The sequence below is a fragment of the Hemitrygon akajei genome, chromosome 3, assembly GCF_048418815.1.
Source record: "Hemitrygon akajei chromosome 3, sHemAka1.3, whole genome shotgun sequence".
Taxonomy (NCBI): Eukaryota; Metazoa; Chordata; class Chondrichthyes; order Myliobatiformes; family Dasyatidae; genus Hemitrygon; species Hemitrygon akajei.
In genome coordinates, this window is record NC_133126.1 from 50928899 (window position 1) to 50952655 (window position 23757).

General features: G+C 35.0%; 1 protein-coding gene across 2 annotated transcripts in view; it reads right to left on the reverse strand.

Moving 5' to 3' along the window:
• Positions 1-23757, reverse strand: part of ddhd1b (DDHD domain containing 1b) — a 78476-nt gene that overhangs the window by 32004 nt on the left and 22715 nt on the right. Inside the window, exons 3-5 of one of the 2 annotated variants that reach the window (XM_073039849.1) lie at positions 20308-20409; positions 19152-19280; positions 16990-17137 (exon numbers count right to left, since the gene is read on the reverse strand). In XM_073039849.1, coding sequence (XP_072895950.1) covers positions 16990-17137; positions 19152-19280; positions 20308-20409 — 379 coding nt within the window. The remainder of the gene's footprint in view (positions 1-16989; positions 17138-19151; positions 19281-20307; positions 20410-23757) is intronic. The other variant, XM_073039850.1, reaches the window with a different exon arrangement.

Genomic DNA, 23757 nt, shown 5'->3' on the forward strand with positions numbered 1-23757 from the left:
ATATATAAACAAGAGAAAATTATCACAAATATCTATATCAATAAGTTCGAATAAAAGGAAAAATAAACATTATCAAGATCAAACATAGTATTAGTCTAATAGTAAGTAATAAAAAGGTAATTGATTCTCCTCTGATCCATAAGAAGAAAAAAAAAGAAACTTTTATAATTGACATGTACAGAAAAAAAAAACCCAAAACACAAAAAAAACAAGAAAAAGAGAACTGGGCAGCTCAAACTGAGAGTGAAAGCAAAAAAAAACAAGGAAAAACTTTCTGATCAAATCCAAAACTTTAAAAAGGTAACTGGAAGGGCCATACATCAGAGTATATGAAAATATTGAATAAAAGTTTGCCAAGTTTCCTCAAATTTAGAGGATGTATCAAATGTCCGACTTCTTATTTTCTCTAAACTTAAACAGGACGTAATGGAGGTATGCCAATGAATATTTGAATTAATCATGTTTCATTTGCATACCAAGTCCAGAAATCTGATTGAACTTTATTGAAGTTGAATCTAAAGAAAATTAACTTTTGCCCATTTATTTTTCTATTTAATACATGTGATCTGATTGTCATTAATCATGATTTTCTGCAGAATATACACATTCTTAATAAGACAAATAAAAGCAAAATAATACTTCTGAAGGTAGTGGTCTAGAAGCCTAAAGGCTGTTTTCTTGTCCTTACCTACCACCTCATCAGCTTCCGCATCCAGCACATTATCCTCCGCAACTTCCACCATCTCCAAAGGGATCCTACCACTCAACATATCTTTACCACCCCCACCCTGCTTTCCGCAGGGATCGCTCCCTCTGTGATTCCCTTGTCCATCCATTCATCCTTTCCCATTAATCTCCCTCTCAGAACTTATCACTGCAAGTGGCCCAAGTGCCTGCCCACACACCTACTCCCTCTTCTCCATTCAGAGTCCCAGGCAATCCTTTCAGGTGAGGCAACACTTCACCTGTAAATCTGCTGGGGTCATCAATGGTGTCCGGTGCTCCTGATGAGCCACCTCTATATTGTTGAGACCTTTTGTAAATTGGGAGACTGCTTCGTTGAGCACCTCTGCCATAAGCTATGGCCTCCTCTTGTGCCAAGATGAGGCTACTCTCAGGATGGAGGAGCAACACCTTATAATCTGTTTGAGTAGCCTCTAACCTGATGGTATGATATCTCCTTCTGGTTAACATGTTCCCTCCCCTCCACCTTCCTCTATTCCCTACTCTGTCCTTTTACCTCTTTACACCTGTCTATTATTTCCCCTGAGTCCCCTCCTCCTACCCTTTCTCCTATGGTCCACTCTCCTCTCAGGTTCTTATTGATCCAGCCCTTGACCTTTCCCACCAACCTGGCTTCACCTATCACCTTCAAGCTAGCTTCCTTCCCATCTCCCCATCTTTTTATTCTTGCATCTTCCCCCTTCTTTTTCAGTCCTAAAGAAGGGTCTCGGTCCAAAACATCAACTATCTATTCACTTCCAAAGATGCTGCCTGACCTGCTGAGTTCCTTCAGCACTTTGCATGTGTTGCTTCATGTATCTAATAAGTTAGTTTCAGTGCTCAGAAAAAAAAAGCAAGGAGATGAAATAATATCCAATGTCAAAGACTATTTCTTGGAAGCACTACAATCCTTGCTGCTTAATGGCATCGATTGTCCACTTTCATGCAACCACAATTTTCTACCAAAATACTTCGAGTAACCAATTAATCTGGATTGTTGATCAAAGACAAGTAGGAATATATTCAGCCATTTTATCTGTATCCTTTAAAAACGATTTTAGATTGCTATGAAAATCATTCTCCAAAGCCAAATTGAGGATTATCTTAAGCTTGTCATTAAAGCTAGAGATGAATTTTCAGTAGATTCTTGCTTAAAATTAGCATGAAATGTGAGAAAAATGCTTTAAGTATCCAGAAAATGGAGAAATAAAAATAGAAAATATTAAGATACTCCCAGCGGCATGACAGCATCTGTGTGAGAAAAAAGTTAATATTTCAGGGTGATGATACTTCTTCATTAAGAAATATTCATTTTAGTGTCACAACCCTACTATTCACTGATCTGGAATTAAAACTATTTTAAGAAAGTATAGTCCTGACGAAGGGTTTCAACCCAAAACGTCAACTGTACTTTTTTCCATAGATGCTGCCTGGCCTGCTGAGTTCCTCAAACATTTTGTGTGTGTTACTCGGATTTCCAACATCTGCAGACTTTCTCTTGTTTAAGAAAGTATAGACTCAGTTCATCAATCAAGATGGGTACTGGTTTATTATGGGCACATGTACCAAGATACAGTGAAAAGGCTTGCATACTGCTTCCACAGATCAAACCATTATACAGTGTATTGAGCTAGAATAACGTAAACAATAACAATGCAGAAAAAAAACTGCAAAAGATACCGAAGGGGTAAATGATCATAACAAGGTAGACTGTGAGACTAACAGTGTGCTTCACTGTCTGTTCAAGAGTCTGATGACAGTAAGACAGAAGCTGTCCTTGATCCTGTTTGTGCTCTTAAGGTTTTGTATTGTCTGTCCAATGGGAGAGGGAAGAAGAAAGAATGTTGGGGGTGGGGGGGAAGAATAGGATCATCACAGGTAAAATCCTTCCTGCCACTGAGCACAATTAGTTGTTTAGGGATTCAGCACACAGAATGCCTATTCAGCCTTTCAAGCCACATAGCCCCTGCAAACCCCCAACACATCTGATGAACCCTGTCCTAATTTCAGAACAATTTACAATGATCAATTAACCTACCCCGTACGTCTTTGGATTATGGAAGGAAACTGGAGGACTCTGAGAAAACCCATGTAACTACGGGTAGGATGTATAGAAACTCCTTAAAGAATGGGAATGGGACTGAACTCCAAACTCTGGAATGCCCCAAGTTGTAACAGTACTGCGTTAGTCACTACGCTACAGTACATTCCCTTTCTCACACACACTACCAGGTTCAGGAACAGTGAAAAAAAACCCTCAACCATCGGGCTCTTGATAACATTATTCAGCTTCACTTGCCCCATCACTGAAATGTTCCCACAAACTATGGACTCAGTTTCAAGGACTCTTCATCTCATGTTCTCAATATTTATTGTTTATTTTTTTCTGTTTTGTAGTTGCAGGGTTTGCTCTCCTTTGCACTTTGGTTGTCTGTCTGTCCTGTTGGGTGTGATCTTACACTGATTCTATTGTGTTTCTTGGATTTACAGTGTATGCCCAAAAGAAAATGAATCTCAGGGGTGGATAAGGCAACATATATTACTTTGATAATAAATTTACTCTGAACTTGAGAAGAATCCATTTATCAGAATACTGATGAAAGAATGAGCTGGACCAGGACAGCTTACTATGTCATGCCACTTAGGGACTTGGGCTATGTTGTTTTTATTCCCCCTTTGTGACTGTACCTTTTCTTCTTTTTTTTTAAATAAATTTTTTTAAATTGGATTTTCAAATAGGTTACAGAAAGAAAAAAAAATTATCAACCCTTTCCCCCCTCCCCCCTAACATATCCCTGTAGAAAGAGGACAAAAAAGAGAGAAGAAAAAAGAAAGAAAGAATGCCTGGATATCGGAAGATCCCCACATGCTCCATGGAGTTCATAATAGCTTCAGTATAAATATTTATTTCTTTCCCCAGATAATCAATAATTTTTATCTTCGGAGCACCTATATATTTAATCCTATCTTTTGTAAATAAGGGTGCCAAATTTTCAGAAATATTTCATATTTATCTCTTAAATTATAAGTAATTTTTTCAAGTGGAAAGCAGCTGAAAATTTCATTCTTCCAACGGTCTATACTTAAGTATGAATCTGATTTCCAAGTAACTGCAATAGCCTTTTTGGCTACTACCAATGCAATTTTTATGAATTCTTTCTGATATTTATTCAGTTTGGATTTCGGTTTTATCCCTTCAATGTCGCTTAGTAAAAATAATGTTGGATTATGTGGAAGTTGTGTTCTAATAATTTGTTCCAATAAAACTCTTAAATTTGTCCAAAAAGGTTGAATTTTAAAACAAGACCAAGCAGAGTGTAAAAAAGTACCAATTTCTTGATTACATCGGAAACATTGATCAGATAAATTTGGGTTTAATTTATTTATTTTTTGTGGTGTAATATATAATTGATGTAAAAAAATTATATTGCACTAATCTTAACCAGACACTTGTATTTGTCATACTATCAAGACATAGTCTTGACCAACTTGTTTCTTCAATTTTAATATTCAAATCAGTTTCCCATTTTTGTCTTGACTTATAAATTCCTTGTTTAATTGCCTGTTTTTGAATCAAACTATACATATAAGAAATAATTTTTAAAATTTTTCCTTTTTGAATTAAAGTTTCTATTTCATTAGGTTTCGGCAATAACACTGTTTGACCCAATTTATCTCTTAAATAAGCCCTTAATTGGAAATAACAAAAAAGAGTGTTGTTTGATATTTTGTATTTATTCTTTAATTGATCAAATGACATTAATATACCTCCTTCAAAACAATCTCCTATATATCTAATCCCTTTCTGAAACCAATTGTATAAAAATTGGTTATCCATTGTAAAAGGAATAAGTTTATTTTGAATTAAAGGTCCCTTTGCTAATAAAGATTTATTTATCTCATCATCAACATTTACCTTATCCCATAAATCAATCAAATGTTTTAATATAGGAGATTCTTTCTTTTCCCTTATCTATTTAGATTCCCACTTATATATAAAATATTCTGGTACATTTTCTCCTATTTTATCTAGTTCTATTCTAATCCATGCCGGTTTATCTTCATCAAAAAAAGATGCAATAACTCTAAGTTGATTTGCTTTATAATAATTTTTAAAGTTTGGAAGTTGTAACCCTCCTAGGTCAAATTTCCATGTCAATTTTTCCAACAATATTCTTGACATCTTACCTTTCCAAAGGAACTTCCTCACACATTTATTTAACTCTTGAAAAAACTTCTGCAGTATTTATATTGGTATTGTTTGGAATAAATATTGTAATCTAGGGAATATATTCATTTTTACAGCATTTACTCTGCCTACTAATGTTATTGGTAACGTCATCCATTTATCAAGATCTTCTTGAATTTTTTTCAATAATGGTAAATAATTTAATTTATATAAATTCTTTATATCATTATCAACTCTTATACCTAAATATTTTATACCATTTATCGGCCATCTAAATTGAGTTATTGGTCGACATTGACTATAATTTCCTTTTGTAAGGGGTAGAATTTCACTTTTATCCCAATTTATTTTGTAGCCTGATATTTTCCCATATTCTTCCAATCTAGAAGATAATTTACGCAGCGAATACAATGGGTTTGTTAAATAAAGCAAAACATCGTCAGCAAATAAATTAATCTTATATTCCTCCTGGTTAACTCTGAAACCCATAATATCTGGGTTCGTTCTAATTAATTCAGCTAATGGTTCTATCACCAACACAAATAAACCTTGTCTAGTTGACCTTGTTAACTGAAATGATGTTGAAATTTGACCATTTGTCACTACTTTAGCTTTGGGATTAGTATTTAAGGTTTTAATCCATTTTATAAAAGATACTCCTAATCCATATTTTTCCAATACCTTAAATAAAAAATCCCATTCCAATCTATCAAATGCTTTTTCTGCATCTAAGGCAACTGCCACACTCATTTCCTCCCTCTTTTGTGCCAAATGAATTATGCTGTAACCGAGTTACATTATCTGCCGATTGGATATTTTTGATAAATCCTGTGTGATCCATATGTATTAATTTTGGTAAGTCTTTAGATAATATGTTAGATAAGATTTTTGCTATTATTTTATACTCAGTATTCAACAAAAAAATAGGTCTATATAATGTTGGCTTTAAAAGATCTCTATCTTTTTTTGGCAATACTATTAAAATAGCTGTCAAAAAAGATTCTGGAAGTTTATACATTCTTTCCGCTTGGTATATTAACTCCATAAAAGGAGGAATTAGTAAATCTTTAAACTTTTTATAAAATACAGGCGTAAAACCATCTTCTCCTGGGTATTTATTACTCTGAAGTGATCCAAGAGCTTCTTTGACCTCTTTTAATGTAAATGGCATATCTAATTCCTTCTGTTCTTCCGAATTCAATTTTGGAAGAGTTATTTGTGATAAAAACCTTTCTATCTCGACATTATCATTGTGATTCTGATTGATACAGTTCAGAATAAAAATTCTTAAAAGTTTCATTAATTTCTAAAGGTTTATAAGTAATTTTATTTACACTTGTTCTAATTGCATTTATCGTTTTGGAAATCTGGTCTGTTTTTAACTGCCAAGCAAGAATCTTGTGTGATCTTTCACCTAGTTCGTAATATCTCTGTTTAGTTCTCATAATTGCTTTTTCTGTTCAGTATGTCTGAAGTGTATTATACTGTAACTTCTTGTTAACAAGTTGTCTTCGTTTTTCTTCTGTCATATATCTTTGAGATTCTTTTTCTAATTTTGTAATCCCTTTTTCCAATTGATCTATTTCTACCATATATTCCTTAATTTTAGAAGTATAACTTGTTATCTGGCCTCTCAAATATGCCTTCATTGCTTCCCATACTATAAATTTATCAACAACTGAATATAAATTTGTATCTAAAAAAAAACTGAATCTGCTTTTTCATGAAATCACAAAAATCTTGACGTTTTAATAATATTGAATTAAATCTCCATCTATAAATCGATTTTTCTTTATCCATCATTATCATTGTCATTGTCAAGGGGGAATGATCTGACAATATTCTTGCTTTATATTCCATATTTTTCACTCTGTCTTGAATATTCGTTGATAATAGGAAAAAATCTATCCTTGAATAAGTTTTATGTCTATTTGAATAAAATGAGTAATCTCTTTCTTTTGGATTAATTCTTCTCCATATATCAATCAAATTTAAATCTTTCATCAATGATAAAGTTAATTTTGCTACTTTTGATTTTGTAACAACCTTTGTTGATTTACCTAAAACTGGGTCTCGACAAAAATTAAAATCTCCACCTATTAATATTTTGTCATGTGCGTCAGCCAAATTCAAAAAGGCCTCTTGTATAAATTTTACATCATTTTCATTTGATACATAAATATTCATAACAGTCCATATTTCTTAAAAAATTTGACAATATATAACATATCTCCCCACAGAATCAATTAATACATTCTGTATTTTAATTGGTAAAGTTTTAACCAAAATTGCAACTCCCCTCATCTTTGAATTAAATGAAGCTGCAATACCATTTCTGACCCAATCCCTCTTTAATTTTTGATGTTCTATCTCTGTTAAGTGTGTTTCTTGTAAAAAAGCTATATCTATTTCATTTTCTTAATGTATATTAAAATTCTTTTTCTTTTCACCGGTCCATTAAGCCCATTAACATTAAAACTTAAAAAATTCAGTAGTCATTATTTTTAACAGGGTTACTCCAATCTATAATACCTAACCTTTCAACTTTTGTAGTACCTTGGGGAATCTTTATAAAATTCTCCATGTTGCTATGTGTCTCCCCCCCGATTGTCCAGGCAAAGAAAGAAAGATAAAAGAAAAATAGATTATAAAGAAAAAAATAACAAAATACCCCCTACTAATGTTGTGAATAAAAAAAGCACAACATTACCCCCCCTCCGTTGTACGGGTCATGGCAATCACCATGATTACACACGTGAATCCCATAGCAATCGATCCGAAGTTCCCCCAGCTCCCCCGTAACATAAAAATGTATATATAAGAGAAGAAAAAAATATCACTACTCTCGATTAATATTTCTCAAATTTTTACCTTTCTCCCCCTGTATCATATAATTAAGAATATATTTAAATATTCTTCTGTCCTTGACATCCATCAACTCCATTCACTGTCCCTGTCTTCATCTTTAATCCGTTTCACTTTTAAATCTTTGGCTGTGGTTAGCGAATATTTGGGAGTTCTTGTGCAAATTCTTCTGCGTCCCGATAATCAGTAAAAAGCTTCTTTTTCCGTCATCCAAAAAAATTATCAGGGTTGCCGGGTGGCGCAATATAAATTTATAACCCTTTTCCCATAAAACTTTTCTCGCTGGGTTAAATTCCTTCTTTCTCTTCAAAAGGTCATAACTTATATCAGGATAGAAAAGAACTGTTTTCCCTTCTATCATCAATGGCCCGGTTCTCTTTCTGGCACGTTGGGCAGCCGCCTTCAGGATCTTTTCTTTATCTTGATATCTTAAGCATTTTATCAAGATTGATCGTGGGTTTTGATCAACTTGAGGTCTTGATCTTAAGGCTCTGTGAGCCCTTTCAATTTCAATTAACTGGGTTCCTTCTTCCATTTCCAAAATTTCCAGAATCCATTTTTGAAAAAAAATTATTGGATCCTCTCCCTCTATACCTTCTTTAAGTCCAACAATCTTAATATTATTTTGTCTGCTAAAATTTTCAAGTACATCCACTTTTTCCAACAACCGTTTTCTTTCTGATGTCCAGGCAGAAATATTATCTTCCATTTTATTCACTCTATCAATGGTGTTTCCCATTGTTTCTTCCAAGTTTTTAATTTTCTTGTCCATTTTGTCCTGTTTTGTCATCATTTTATCAAACATTATCTTCATATTTTTAATATATTTTTATTACTTTTAATGTTTTTAATTCATACATTATTTGCACCAAAGATTTTTTAATGTCTACAATATCACCTCCAACCTCTTCCTGTTGCTCTTCTTTGTTTGTCTCTTCATCTTCGTCTGATTTATCCCGAGAATCTGATTCCACCTCATATTCACTTTCACTTTCAGTTCTGATCATAGCTGGGATTTGTAGTTTGGGTTGCTTGTGTTTGCGCATGCCCCTTCCTTCACGCATGCACAATTCCTGTTGCTCTTTTTTTCTGGAAACGGTTGATGTTGCCGCAGTTTCCTGTTCTGTATCGCCGGAGGTAAAATACACTTGAGCCCGAGGCTCTTTCATAGCGGCTGGCCTTGATTCTTTTCCAACTTGTGTTGTCTTCAAAGTAGTAGTTTTCTTCTGCTTCTGTTTAGGAGGCACATCTTAAGACAATCCTGAGTAGTTTATAAGTAATTTTAAAAAAGTATTTACTAACTTTTCTTCACTTAAACATTATTTTACTGGTTTTTTACGGGACAGCTTGATTTCCACGTCTCGATCCTACGTCATCACATGACGTCTCCCCACTGTACCTTTTTCTGAAATTGCAACCATGAGTGCTATTTATATTATGTGCTTTATGTGCAGAGTACTCTGTGCTGTTGGTAATGTGTTTTGCACCTTGGCCCCAGAGGAACACTATGTTGTTTGGCTACATTCATGTATGGATGAACGATAATTAACCTTGAACTTGAAGCACAGCTAAAACAGCAGGAACAGAACAAACCCCAAGTTAACAACCCTTCAACCCCATCGAGCACTCCTACGCCTCCTGTGGCATCCTGCAGGTTGGCCTCATCAACCATTCAAAGATCTGAAGTAGAAGCAAGTCATCCTCAAAGCAGAAGGACTAGTGGGGAGAAAGGTGGTCACAAGTGGATCTGGATTATATACAAAAAGGGGTATGCTATCTTCATGACTGTGCTACTGCTGCAGTTTAACAGAATTGCTAAATAATTATTTTCATGAGGGGAAAGAGAGTGATCTCTCAAGTTACATAATGTAAGAAAAGTAAATTTATTTGCGTTTGTTTAAAATTGTCATGCAGGATTTAAATGTCAGCTAATTGCTGCAGTTAAAAAATGTGCTGTACATTAGACCAAGATTAAAAACATTGTACACTTGAACAAGAAAATGAAAAGCTATTCAAAAGCTTAAAAATCTATTCTTGTAGATAAAAAATGGGAAATGAAATGTAACATATTGTATATGATGCCAGAGAAGAGTTAGCAGAAAAATTAGGATTAACAAAGTCCTTATTTAATGCAGGGCTACATTACCAGGTGCTTTACAAACATAGAAATAAAAATAGACAAAATTTGTTTTTGGTGATGTCATCGTCGAGAATGGCAGCTTAAGTCACTAGCTCCTCCAGAAAAACGCGTATTAAGCCCCATTAACCCGTCAAATATGATATGTTTTGAAAAATATTTGAACTGAAAAGAGGGGCAAGAATGGGGAGAAGAAATGGAAATAAAAAAAGCGACACTGCAGAGCCTGCGTCCGAGAGGAGTTCAGCGAGCGGCTCTCCTACCCGACTATGTGCTAGCGAGGCGGCCGCCAGGCCTCGTTCAATCGAAGCGGTGAATGTCTTTGAAATCCTGAAAGAAATAATGGAGGTCTAGAAAGATATAAAGCAGCAGCTCCGAGATATTAAGGCAGAGCTCGCCAGCGTTAATCAAAAAATAGCGGTGGCAGAGACTCGCATTGAGAAGGTGGAAGATCGTGTTCAAAAAGTGGAGTGGATACTGAGCAAGACAATAAAAATAATACATCACCAAGAAGGTAAACTGCTTGACCTGGAGGGAAGATCACGGCGGAAAAATATCAGAATCTACAATGTTCCCGAAGGAGTGGAGGGCCCGTCTATGACGGAGTTTGTCGGAAAGTTACTGCGGGACACGCTGGATCTTCCCCCGGCTATGGAGCTAGAAGTCGAAAGAGCGCACTGCGCGTTTGTTCCGAAACCTACCCAATAGAAAGCCACACTCAATTATAATTTGGTACAGCACCAAGGCGGAGATTCTACGAAGGGCCTGGGGTAACAAGAGAGCGTTTTTAGAGGATAAATTAATATATTTCGACCAAGATTACCCCCCCCCCCCCCGCGGTCCTCCAGAAACGCAAAGAATACTTCAAAGCGAGTATTAAAGCAAAATAAGATTAGATTTCAAACTCCCTGCTAAACTTCGAGTGTTTTATGACAATGGGACGCAGTTGTACCAGACAGTGGAAGAGGCGACTACAGACATGAAGGCCAGAGGGTTGCCCATCAGCATGACCAAAACGAAAGAAAGCCTGGCTGATGAATTGTCCCGCTCGGCTTGGGAAATAGTGCGAGAAATGAGAAGGCAGGAGATGGGAGGAGGCCGAGAGAAACATATCAGGAAGAGACCGGGAGTTTCCCAAAGACAGTCCTCACCCCCTTCAGAAAAGCCATAAGGTTTGGCTAACTTTAAAAATGTTGAGAAGCTAAACAGAAGCAAAAGTACACGGTGATATACCTATCTCGAGAAATACTTACTATAATGTGGATTTTATATTACTGTTATTCTTTATTCGCTCACTTACTCCTTTCTCCTCACCAAAATGAGAAAAAATATATATGTATGTATATGTATGTATATATATATATATGTGTGTGTGTGTGTGTGTGTGTAATGTGTGTATATATCTATATATATATTTATTTGTGTGTGTATATATATATATATATATATATATATATATAAAATATATATGTATATATAGGAGTACACAGGGAAATCTTTTCTGTGTAATGGATTTGTTCACTGACTTTTATGAATACTGCAATGGGGACCCTCAACTCACAAGTAGGAGGGGTTATCCCCCACAGCTAGACATTTCCTCTAGCTCAACACAGGGTCATTTACTAGAGACCTCAGCCTTGGAATCACACGTTCGTTGCCCTTTTTGTTATTATTTGAGTTTCTTGGTTCTTATTTGTTCAGGGAGTAGATCGAGTAAGTTTTATTCTAATTTCAATGATACATTGACAGATAAATACAGATGGCTAAGGACAAGGTAAAATTCATTTCTTTTAATGTAAATGGGCTATTAAATCCAATCAAACACAAGAGAATTTTATCCAAAATAAAAAAAGAACAAGCCCATGTAGTATATTTACAGGAAACTCATTTAAGTGATAATGAGCATAAAAAACTAAAGAGCGTGGGCTTCACTAATCTGTTTTTCTCCTCATATAAATCAGGACATAGGAGAGGAATTGCTATTCTTATCTCAAGTAAGCTAAATTTTGAAAAATTATTCGAAATGAGAGATAAAGAAGGCAGATATATTCTGGTAAGGGGGAATATAGACGGCAATTCAGTTACTCTATTGAATATATACGCACCCCTGCGAAGTGATATTGGTTTCTCTCAGAAAATTACTGATATTATGGTAACGGAAACAGAAGGTCTCCTGATATGTGGGGGAGACTTAAATTTACAATTACAACCAAACTTAGACTCTTCCAATAGAAAAACCTATGAAACAAAATCTTTACATAAGAAAGTTAATACACTTTTTGAGGATGTTGGTCTAATTGATATATGGAGGGACCTTTTCCCTGACAGAAGGGATTACACTCATTATTCTGCTCCACATTCTGTATATACAAGAATAGACTATTTCATAACATTTGGAAAAGACAAAGATAAAATAAACACCTGTGGAATTGGGACAATAGATGTAAGTGACCATGCACCTATATATTTATCTGTTGATTTTGACCTACAACCAAAGAATACTATTTGGAAACTAAATTCAAGTCTACTCAATGATCTGTACTTTAAGGAACAAATTAAAAAAGAAAGTGGTCTCTACTTAGAATTTAATCATAATGGGAGAGGTTTCACCTCTCATTTCATGGGATACTCTGAAGGCAGTCTTAGGAGGTAAAATTATAGCGATATCTTTATATAAGAAAAAAAATAAGGAATAAAACATTAGAGGAATTACAAAATAGGCTGAAGGAACTAGAGAAAAAACACAAATTGAATTTGGCACAGGATACATTAGGGCATATATGTCAAACTCAAGGCCCACGGTGGAATTATCTTTGGCCCGCGAGATAATATCTAATTACTATTAAAGCTGGCCCCAGTAATCGAAGCACCTATGGCGTATGATATGGCTAATGCTGAGTTTATTCAGGTACCAGGTTTTCAGGGTTTTTAGTGTTTATTCGGCAGTCTTCTTCATAAGAAACGGAATTTGTAAAGTGAAACACTTTGTAGTTATAGCAGAGACGGAGACACATGAGAGCAGGCTGAAAAAACGGAGGCAACGAAAGCTGCGTTCGCACGCGTCCGACTGATCCGGCCCGCATGAAGCTGCATTTTGCTCAATCCGGCCCGTGACCTAAAATGAGTTTGACACCCCTGCATTAGGGGAAATTAAAAGAATTAGGAATGAAATAAATAATTTGGCTATGCAAGAAATCAGGAAAAACAATGTTTCTGAGACAGAGACATTATGAAAGTGGATCGAAATCTATGAAAATACTGGCGTGGAAACTGAAAAAAAAGATAGCAGAAAATACAATTCATAGAATTAGGGACTCAAGAACGAAAATGATAAAAAATAAGCTAAGTGAAATTCAAGAAGCTTTTGAAGTGTTTTACAAAACGCTATATTCCAAAGTTCCAGGGGGAAGCATAACCCAAATTGACACCTCCTTGAATTCTCTAGTTACCCACATTAAGCGAAGAACAAAATAGAAGGATGACTGCTGACATAACTGAAGTTGAATTAAAAGCTGCAATTAGTAGGCTTAAATTAAGCAAGTCACCAGGATCAGATGGGTATACGGCAGAGTGGTATCAAGAATTTAAAAATGAGTTAATTCCTGTTTTACTCCCCACACTGAACTGGGCTCTAAAAAAGGCACAAATGCCACCCAGTTGGAAGGAAGCGATACCGAAAGAAGGCAAGGATAAAATGGAATGCGGGTCATTTAGACCAATATCCGTTCTTAATGTAGATTATAGGTTATTTACCTCCATCATGGCCAAACAATTAGAGGAGTTTCTACCCATACTGATACGTAATGATCAGACAGGTTTTATACGACAATGCCAGACTCAAGACAATATATGAAGAACACTTCACATTATGGATCATATACAAAAAAATAAAATCGAAGCAATAGTGATAAGCGTGGACGCTGAAAAAGCATTTGATTCAGTTAATTGGAATTTTCTTTACAGAATTTTACATAGATTTGGTTTCCAAGACACAATGATTAAAACTATACAGACACTATATGACAACCCTACTGCTAGGATTAAATTCAATGGATATTTATCAAATAGCCTTACCCGAGAAAGGGGCACAAGACAGGGTTGTGCATGGTCACCACTACTCTTAGCATTATATCTGGAACCATTAGCTCAATACATCAGACAAAATGAAGATATCAGGGGAATTACTATTAAAGGGACAGAGCATAAATTGGCTTGTTATGCGGATGACATTTTGCTCTATCTAGGGCAACCAACATACTCTTTACCTAAATTGATGGAATCCTTGGAACAATATGGTCAATTATCAGGATACAAGATCAACATAGATAAAACCCAATTACTTTCATATTACTATAGCCCACCAAGAGAAATTGAATGTAGATATCCCTGGGCATGGCACACAGAGTCTTACAAATATTTGGGCATCATTATGCCAAAAGATTTGGCAAAATTATCAGAACGTAATTATCAGCCTTTATATAAAAAAATTTAAGGAAGATGTGGCAAGATGGAGCCTGATTCGTTTTTTCAGTCTCGGTTCAAGGATTGAGTCTATTAAAATGAATATACTGCCCAGACTGTTATATCTCTTTCAGACCCTACCAATAGAGATGAATCAAAATCAGTTCAATGAATGGAACAAGATGTTATCAAGGTATATTTGGCAGGGTAAAAGGGTAAAAGTCTCAAAACTTTGCAATTAGCAAAGGAAAAGGGGGAATGGGGCTTGCCTTCTCTTAGAGATTATTATTTTGCAGCACAGTTGAGAGCTGTGATATGTTGGTGCAACCCGTCATATGACGCTCAATGGAAAAACATTGAGGAGCGGGTACTTCCCATCCCCATACAAACAATTTTGGCTGATAACAACCTGCAAAGGTACAAAAATACTATTGATAACCCATGGGTGAAATTGACTCTTAAAATATGGAAAACTACTATAAAAGAATATAATCTAGAGGGAGATATTGCAATTCTTAAATGGTGTGCATATGACTCTGATTTTACACCAAATAAATTGGAGGCTAGATTTAAGGACTGGACAGCTAAAGGAATAACAGTTCTTTGCAACGTAATGAAAGAAGGAACACTGTTCAGTTTTGAAATGCTTAAAGAGACACACTTATTAGAAAAACAAGATTTTTTAAAATCAGTATTTACAGATGTGACAATATGTTAATAAGACGCTTAAAAATGTAACCAAGGCAAATACATGCTTGATAGAGCTCTTTAGAAAAGCATATAATTCAGATAATGGTAGTAGAATCATTTCAAGCATGTATAAGGGGTTGTCAAATCTTAAAACACATTCGACTTCATACATTAAAAAATGGGAGAAGGAAGGAGGGATAATTATATCTGAGGAAGAATGGACAACAATATGGAGATATCAATGGAAGTGTACCAATTCACAGAAATGGAGGGAATTTGGATGGAAAAACTTGATAAAATATTTTATTACACCCTCTCCGAAATCCCATTATGATGGCAACCTCCCTGTTTGCTGGAGAAACTGTGGAAATCAAAATGCAAATCATTATCATATTTTTTGGGACTGCCCTGTTATCAAAAACTATTGGAGGGGGATACACAATGCCCTACAAGACATCTTTAAATGTGAAATACCCTTGGAGAGTAAGACCATATATTTTGGATATATACCTCAAGAATGGTTGAAAAGAGATAAATATTTAATGAATATACTGTTGGTGGCCGGTAAAAAGACTCTTACTAGGAAATGGTTATCACAGGAGAGCCCAACTTTAAATACATGGAGATTACAATGGACATTTACAAAATGGAGAAGATAATAGCATCTGTTAATCATAAGCTGGAACAATTTGATTCATACTGGGTAAAATGGTTTAACTACATAATGCCTCAGAGGCCTGATTTTATTCTCACAAATCAATGAATCTGTTGTAAAAAATCACTCCCTACTTGTACATAGTTCTTTCCTTTTGCTTGTTTTTTCTTTCCACTCTTTTCTATAAGTGTATACCCCAGATAAATACTTTGTGTAGATTTTGTGATATATATGATTATATGATATATATGTACAATGTCTGAAATACATTTTATGGAAATGTTTGTTTGATGAACTTCAATTAAAAAAAATAAATTACAAAAAAAAAGACAAAATTCACACAAAGGAATGCAATTAGATTGACAATTCAGAATCTTATTCTTTAACCTAGCTTTAAGGCACAAGAAGAGGTGGAGTGACTTAGAAAGGGATTTCAGAAAATGGGGCCTATGTTGCCAAGAGCATATCCTTCAAAGGCAACGTCCGATTTGGACTGGTTACAAAGCCAAAGAATCAGGAATGCAGTGTTCTCGCTTAATTGCAAATCTGAAGGCAATTAGAGAAACAGAGAGTGAAATAGAGATTGGGATGGCACTGAGTCATGACTCTAACAGTGTTGATTTGGAAGCTTCTGAGGCCAGTGAGTGAAAAATGTGATGACTTGTTGATGGCAAGGATAGATGCCATCATTTTTTTTGTTTTTAGAACACGAATATTGTGCAGAATGGATATACAAAGCCATTAGAAAAATACTAAAACTATAGAATATTCAGGCAACACAAAGATAGATTAGAGTTTTGGCAGTAGAGAAGCTGACTGCTAGCATTAGTAGTAACATAGTTTGACATAATGCTTACAAAAAAAGCCCATAAAATGCACAAAAATTAAAAACTAAAAATATCAAATGGATAAAAGGGAGATGGATCAACCATAAAAAAAACAAATGATGAAACAAACGAAATTTTTGCAGCAGATTTCTGAACACTAGGGAGTCTCTATTTTGATACATGCCACCATAAGAGGAAGTGGTTCCTTATGGTATGCTATTGAATTAAACAGATTAAACTTGTAAACACCGATCCCTTCACATACAATAAACAACCAGCGAGCAAACTTTGAAGTACAATACTGAAATAAATTTACAATAAACTTCCAAAGTGGCCATTTGGCAGTTTTGCATGTTATAAATTATAATGTGCTTAGTAAATTCACTCCGAAATAGTTTATTTCTTCATAAACTGTGGGTGAAATGACGAAGAAGGTACTTACATGCCCGTGTTTTTAATAATACGACCTTGGTCCATTTTTTGCCCTATTCCATGTACAACAAAGACTATGTGGGTGGGGATTGGAGGTTTGTCTTCGAGTGATGATTCTTCTACATATCCTCTATGAAGTCTTGTCCCACTACTTGACGCTGCATTAATAAAAGCAACAGTATGAATGCAATTGTAGGTATACCTATTACTTTGGTACTAAAAAGCTAGCCAACGAAAATTTCAGGCAGGCTTATTCTACAAAATGCAAAGCTATTTAATACTTTGCTACTACAAGTTTACTTTTGAAATTAGATGCAAGAATATTCGATACTCAAAGAATTTGTAGCAATCACTTAAAAAATGTATTAACTCAATTTCCTACCCCCCCCCCCCCCCCCCCACAGTCTTTTAATTCTGGAATGTCTCTAACATTTCCCCACCATCGTATATAGAACTTAAATAAAAATGGGTTCAATAGCAAACTTGGCAGCTTTAGATGGCTTTATGATAGCTGGCAATATATATTGACTGTATTTAAATGGTTATGGCAAAAGGGAAGTTACTTCGTTCCCATTTTATTATCTTCAATTTCTATTAAACTAAGTGGCTTTAGATGTTGTGCCAATAAATCTAAAATTGCTAAACACAAGAGATTCTACAGATGTTGGAAATCCAGAAAAGTACATACAAAATCCTGGACAATTTCAGCACATCAAGTAGCATCTATGGAAAGGAATAAACAGCTGACGTTTTGGTCTGGGATCCTCTATCAGGATACCTTTGTGCACACATTCCTCACAATTTCTAATATTTAATCATTAGAGACCACAAAAGATTAAGCTTCCAAGTTGTATCGCTCCAATTTACCAGTCTGTCCATTAATTCCATTTGACAGAACCAACAGTGAGTTGTTCCACTGCTTCTTTGCATTGTTGAGACCTAACATCATGCTTTTTTAGACAAAGCAGAACAGTCTCTAGTCAGTTTCTGTTATGTGGAGAAGCTATTTTGGAGAGGAGTTTTCTGATGCCAAATTCTTCACCATGACTCAGCCATCTGTGATAGCTACATCAGCCGCCTATTATAGTTATAACCCAGCTGCTAGGTGTGGCAAACTGTTTTTCATAAATGTTCACAGTATCAGTGGAAAAGGCAGAAATAATATTTTAGAAGTACAAGATTGTTAACCTTACAGATTGATTTTACAACCATTACAGAATTCCATTACCCCTACACCTCCCCCCCAGTAGAAAAACTTGCATTTCAGCAGTTTTAATAATTTGGGAAATGAAATGAACATTAAGTAATGCAAGAATTCTAAACTTAACATCAAACAATGGCTTACAACTTTTTTTTGTGAAAAATTACATTAGTAACAATGCTGACTGTATTACACAAGCCACCTTGATCAAATTTGAAGATTTGGAAGATAAAAAGAGCTTGAGTGCACAATTTTGGAAGCAATTTGCGAGTCAGAATCACATGACAGGTTTCTGACCATAAAGATGCACAGTAGATCAAATTTTTCAACAAAAACTTGACTGGTGTCTTACTGATGCTAGGAATCTGTTTATTCTGAAACTAGTTTTAAAAAAGTACTACCACCTATGTCAAGGCTTACACCTTAAGACATCGGAGCAGAATTAGGCCGTCTAGCCCATCAGGTCTGCTCTGCCATTCAATATGTTGGAGTTATTTTTCCCTCTCAACCCTGCCTCTCCTGCAACCTTTGACACCCTTATTAAAAACCGATTAACCTACGCTTAACCCATAAGGAAATAAGAGCAGACAGATTTTAGTGCAATTGACCAGTCTCATCTGCTGGTCAGGGAAGAAGGGAGATGCTTTACAATGGTGAACCAGTCACTCATTCTGGGTTTGTGAAAACACGGAAAACTGAAAGGACCAGGAACGAGGAAAATAAAAGGCAACTTTGGACCTACCACAGCTGAACTCATCAGTTGCTTATCTGTTCACAGGGAGGTCGTGCAATTAACTGGGCAGGAGTAGAACAGATGTGCTTACTGAAAGTAAAGGATTATCCTAAAATTTCACTTTGAATTATTTGCTTCATTTAAGGATTGTAAAACTTATACTTTATATGCAATCTTACATTAAGCTGCTCACAATTATGATACTGACATTCAGCAATCATTTTTAATCATATTGTACCTTTGGAAAATCCCAATTTCTGGGTAACTGTCCTTGCAATTTTTGATGTGGTTGCATCACTGTACAAATAAACTTCATCCACGCTATACCAGTCCACATGATTGCGGCTCAGCTTTAAGCTATGGATGGCTGCAACCGATAGACATTTCAAGCATTAGTCAAAAATAATATTTAATACTTATAAAATTTGAATAGTAAATGGTTAATGCATGCGATAGTAATCAGGATACATCCTATTTCTGGAAAGTTAATGTTAAGCAAATACAAACGAGCACACACTTTCTAAACTGTAGTTTGAAATTTCTTGCACAATTGTAATGTACAAAAAGACTTTGTTCAAAAGAAATGAAGCAGAGCTGTAGCAGGGATGTTTTGGGGTGGAAGGGGGAGGGGGAAAAAAGAATGATAAAATTCTGAAAGAACATCAGAATGAGATAATCTTTTTCACAGATATCCTTTAAAAAAAGACTTCAGATGATAAATATGCTCAGAAGAGAGAAAGAAAGTAAGAATAAAGTCAAGCTTGTATATTGGAGACAGCTTCGTAATACATGAGCAAAAAATGCTGAAAAATTAAAGTTATAAGAAAATCTATGTGGTGGTTAAATGAGTTTCTGTGCACAACAGAGCTTTTTGTCCACTGCTGCCAAAGTTGTTCCGGCAGTACAAATCTCTAGCTCTCCAATCATATACAATGTCATTGATAATGGACTTCCACCTTGAAAGGATGGAAGTCCTTGGGTGACAAACAAATTACAGATTTCAAGTTGAACAGATCATAACGTGTAGCTCTGTTTGCAAAAGGTTTACACCAATTTAAAAAAAACTCACTTGAGAGTTCTTATATCTACTAAACTAAATTACTTTTTCCAGAAAATTCTACAAATTTACTGGGGGAAAGCATGCACTAATAAAAGGCGACGCTAGCTCTCAGTCACAGATTTTCTAAAGATTGTACCTTATGTCTATGAGAATGAATTCAAGGACCAATTTTTGTTATATGGACAAAGCACTGGAGGCAGCAGGAAACACTTCAGATTCAGAAACATTTCCACTTTGGGCACTAGTCTAAGTTCAGCAGCAGAGGAAGAGAGTAAGTGCTAATTGAAAAACTCTTCTAACCAACACTAGGTGTAGAGAACAATTCATACTATACCTTGGGAACACTTTCTTTTGTAACATGCAGTGCCTGCAATTTTCTTACATCCTCTCCGTTTGAACAGAAAGGGAAAATAGAAGGAAGGGAGTTGGTAGAAAACTAACAAAGTAAAAAAAAAGATCAACTTCATGGATATTGTGAACACTCTCTTGATCTCTAGAATGTATCGATCTCAAAATCAAAGTATGTTCTAGGCTCTCCAATTAAAACAATTTTCCAATACTGAACAGGAAACTATTCACACTATTTTCTAAAGTACTTGCACCATATTCTGAACTATTTCTGAAACGACAAATACAAATTAAAGACAGGATACAGATGCGACTTTGTTTCAAGATCCATATCTGAAATTTCATTTTCTTACTTTGGTTGTCACGTTATGACTTCAATTCTACAATTGCCAAGTCACTAGAAACAGTCCAAAGTAATGGCTTCACAGAAAAACTATATTGATAAACTTGAAGATATGTTAGCAATAGCTGGTTAAATAGACATTGATCAAAATCATATAATCAGTGCATTAATAATCCAAACGAACACATCCTTAGCCATCTTGATTTCAACTTCTCTAAATAATACTCACTGAAAGAAAGGAATTGCAACAGGTTATATCAACCTATCTGGTACAAATATAAAAAATACTTTGATGTAGCTTTATACAAAATATGCAATATCTTCCATTATGCAAAAACAGAAGATACTGGAAAACTAAGCTGGGTAGATAGCAGCTTCGAAGGAGAAAAAGTTAGTGTTCAAGGCCAGATGGTAGTTCATTGATGCTTCCCTTCCATTCCCTTTTATCAGCCACCAGATTCTCAGAAATAAAGTAAATTTAGGAGCTAACTAATATTTCAATACATCAGCTCCTGAGGAGAACAAGTATTCATTTTTTTTAACTAAAAGACAATGCATTATTTTTTCCTGCCTTTCAACTTAGTGCTGTCAATAAAATTAAAAACAAATCTGCAAATATAATGTACACCAACAGGGTTTTAAAATCAAACAGAGCAAACAATGAAGACAAATCATGCAAGTTAGCAATGATAGATAGGGACGCAACATTAAAAAGACATAACAATAGCCAAGCAATGGGTAACATTTAACAAAATAATAGATGGTTCAAGGAAATGCATATCCCTTTAAGGCATAAAAATAGTCCTGTCATGGCCAACGGGTTAAAGGTTAGATGCGTTAAGTGAAAACATGCAGGCAGAAAGCCAAGGCATATAGAAAACTGGGAAAATTTAACAGTTCAAAAGGACCAAGGCATCGATGAGGGAAAGCACATTATGAAAATAGTCTATCAAGCAATGTTGAAGTTTCTTCAGATAGGTAGATGGTAAAGATTAACAAAAAGATGAATGGATTCCTTTACAAACTAAGTCAGGAGAAATTATACTGGAGAATAAGGAAGTGGCAGAGAAATTAAACCACCATTTAGTGTCAGTCATCAGAAAGTCCTGTGAAACTGCAGAGAACTACGTATCTAGTATGAGTGAGCAACCCAAAGAAATTAGCATTAGTTAAAAATAATGCTTAGCATTGGAGAAATTAATGTGACTGAAAGATGAAAAAATACCTAGAATTTGATGACCTAAGGTTTTGAAGGTGGCATCTATGGAGATGGTGGATGCTTCAGCCATTAGCTTCCAAAATTCCAAAGATTCCAGAACGGCTCCCATTGATTGGAAGGCAATAAAACAGTGGGATAAAATTTAAGAAAGGGAGAGGGAAACAGGGAACAATAGACTAATCAGTCTGATAGAGAGGTATTAAGGAGAGTGCTTGAATTTACTAAAGTGGTTATAAGGGTACTTAGAAAATACTGATAGGACTGGGCAAAAATGGAGTTATGAAAGGGGAATCAGATTTGACAAATCTCTTGTGTTTTTTTAAAGTTTAACCAGCAAAACAAATAATGAAGACAAGTCATGCAAGTAAAGGTAAACAAATAAAGGTAAACCATTTAATGTGGTGTGTTTGGACTTTCAGCAGTCTATATCAATGATCTGGACAACAAAATTAACTATAATAAGTCCAGGTTTGCTGAGTTGTAAATTAGGTGGCAATATCATGTTGAAAAAATGAGGCTTGGTAAACAAAACATGAGAATTTGAAAGGTATAAAGTTCAGAAATACCTTGTGTTCCTTATACATGAGCCACTGAAAATTAACATGCAGGTACAACATGATACAAAAACTTCACTGAAAGGTAGAGTTTTGAGGGAGCTTTGGTCACAAGTTTACTTAAGATAAGAAGGGAGATGGATAGGTTTCAGATATAATGGAAATCAAATTACATGAGGTTAGTGTTGGAAGATGCACCAAAGTCAAGATCTCACAATCAGCTATGATTTGTGAGGTTGGTTCAGGGAATATATGGCCTACTCTTACTTCTTACTTATGGTTAATCTGTGGTTGCAACTAAAACATCAGTAAAATCGATTCAGAAAAGAAAACCTCTTTTCCCCCACCCCGCAAAGATGTTTCAAAATCATTACTAACCTGAACCATCAACTCCATTTCTCTTCCCACAGATGGTACCTGACCTGCTGAGTCCTTCCAGCATTTATTTTTTAAACTTCCGATTTCTAGTCTTTATAGTTGTTTTGATTTATGAAGCACAATTTATTCAATCATTAGCTAGATAACAATATTAAAAGGAACAAAATTCCTCTGGACAGCAGATTAATTTGCCATTTTAAGGGACATCTCATATTGAAATCCCAGGGAATGTTAATGATTTCTCTTGCAAAAAATATTCTATTTTTTAAATAATGAAAATAAAGTCACAAGAACACACAGTCTTGTTCTCCTAGAACTCTTCACTCAAGTAAAAATACTCCTTTACAGAAGATACTTCAATTTATTCCTTAAAAAGGATGTCCAGATGTGCAGATATTGAGAAAAAGCAACACATCTGATAAATGCTCTTTCTACATTAATTATGGAAAGACAAGCTGCAAGATCAGCTTGCTTTCTGATAGGATATTTTTACATATTATGTTGTAATAGGTGCATAACAGGCTCAAGGAAGCTACAGAAGTGAGAGAGGTGTAGAAGACAGTAAAATGTGTTAAATAAAATCTATAGCAAGGGCAAATTAAATTATAATTGGAAAATGAGATGGATAAGTGTAAACTAGTTAGTAACTAATTTAGAACTAAATGTCAAGTTCCAATTTACACCAAGGGGAATGAAGACCAGATGAGAAAGATTTTGAAATCATTATTTAGCTGGAAGCTGTAATGGGGAGCAAGATTCCTGCTAACTTAATAAGCCAAATAGGATTATGACTACCAACATTTATTTTGAAAATGGCGTGAAAATAGATGACCTAAAACTACGAAAACCGTAGATAGCTGTTTAGGTCTGCATACAGCTTTATAGTTATATTAGCTATGATGTTTTTCAAATCCAACAGGCAAAAATTATCCTTTATACACT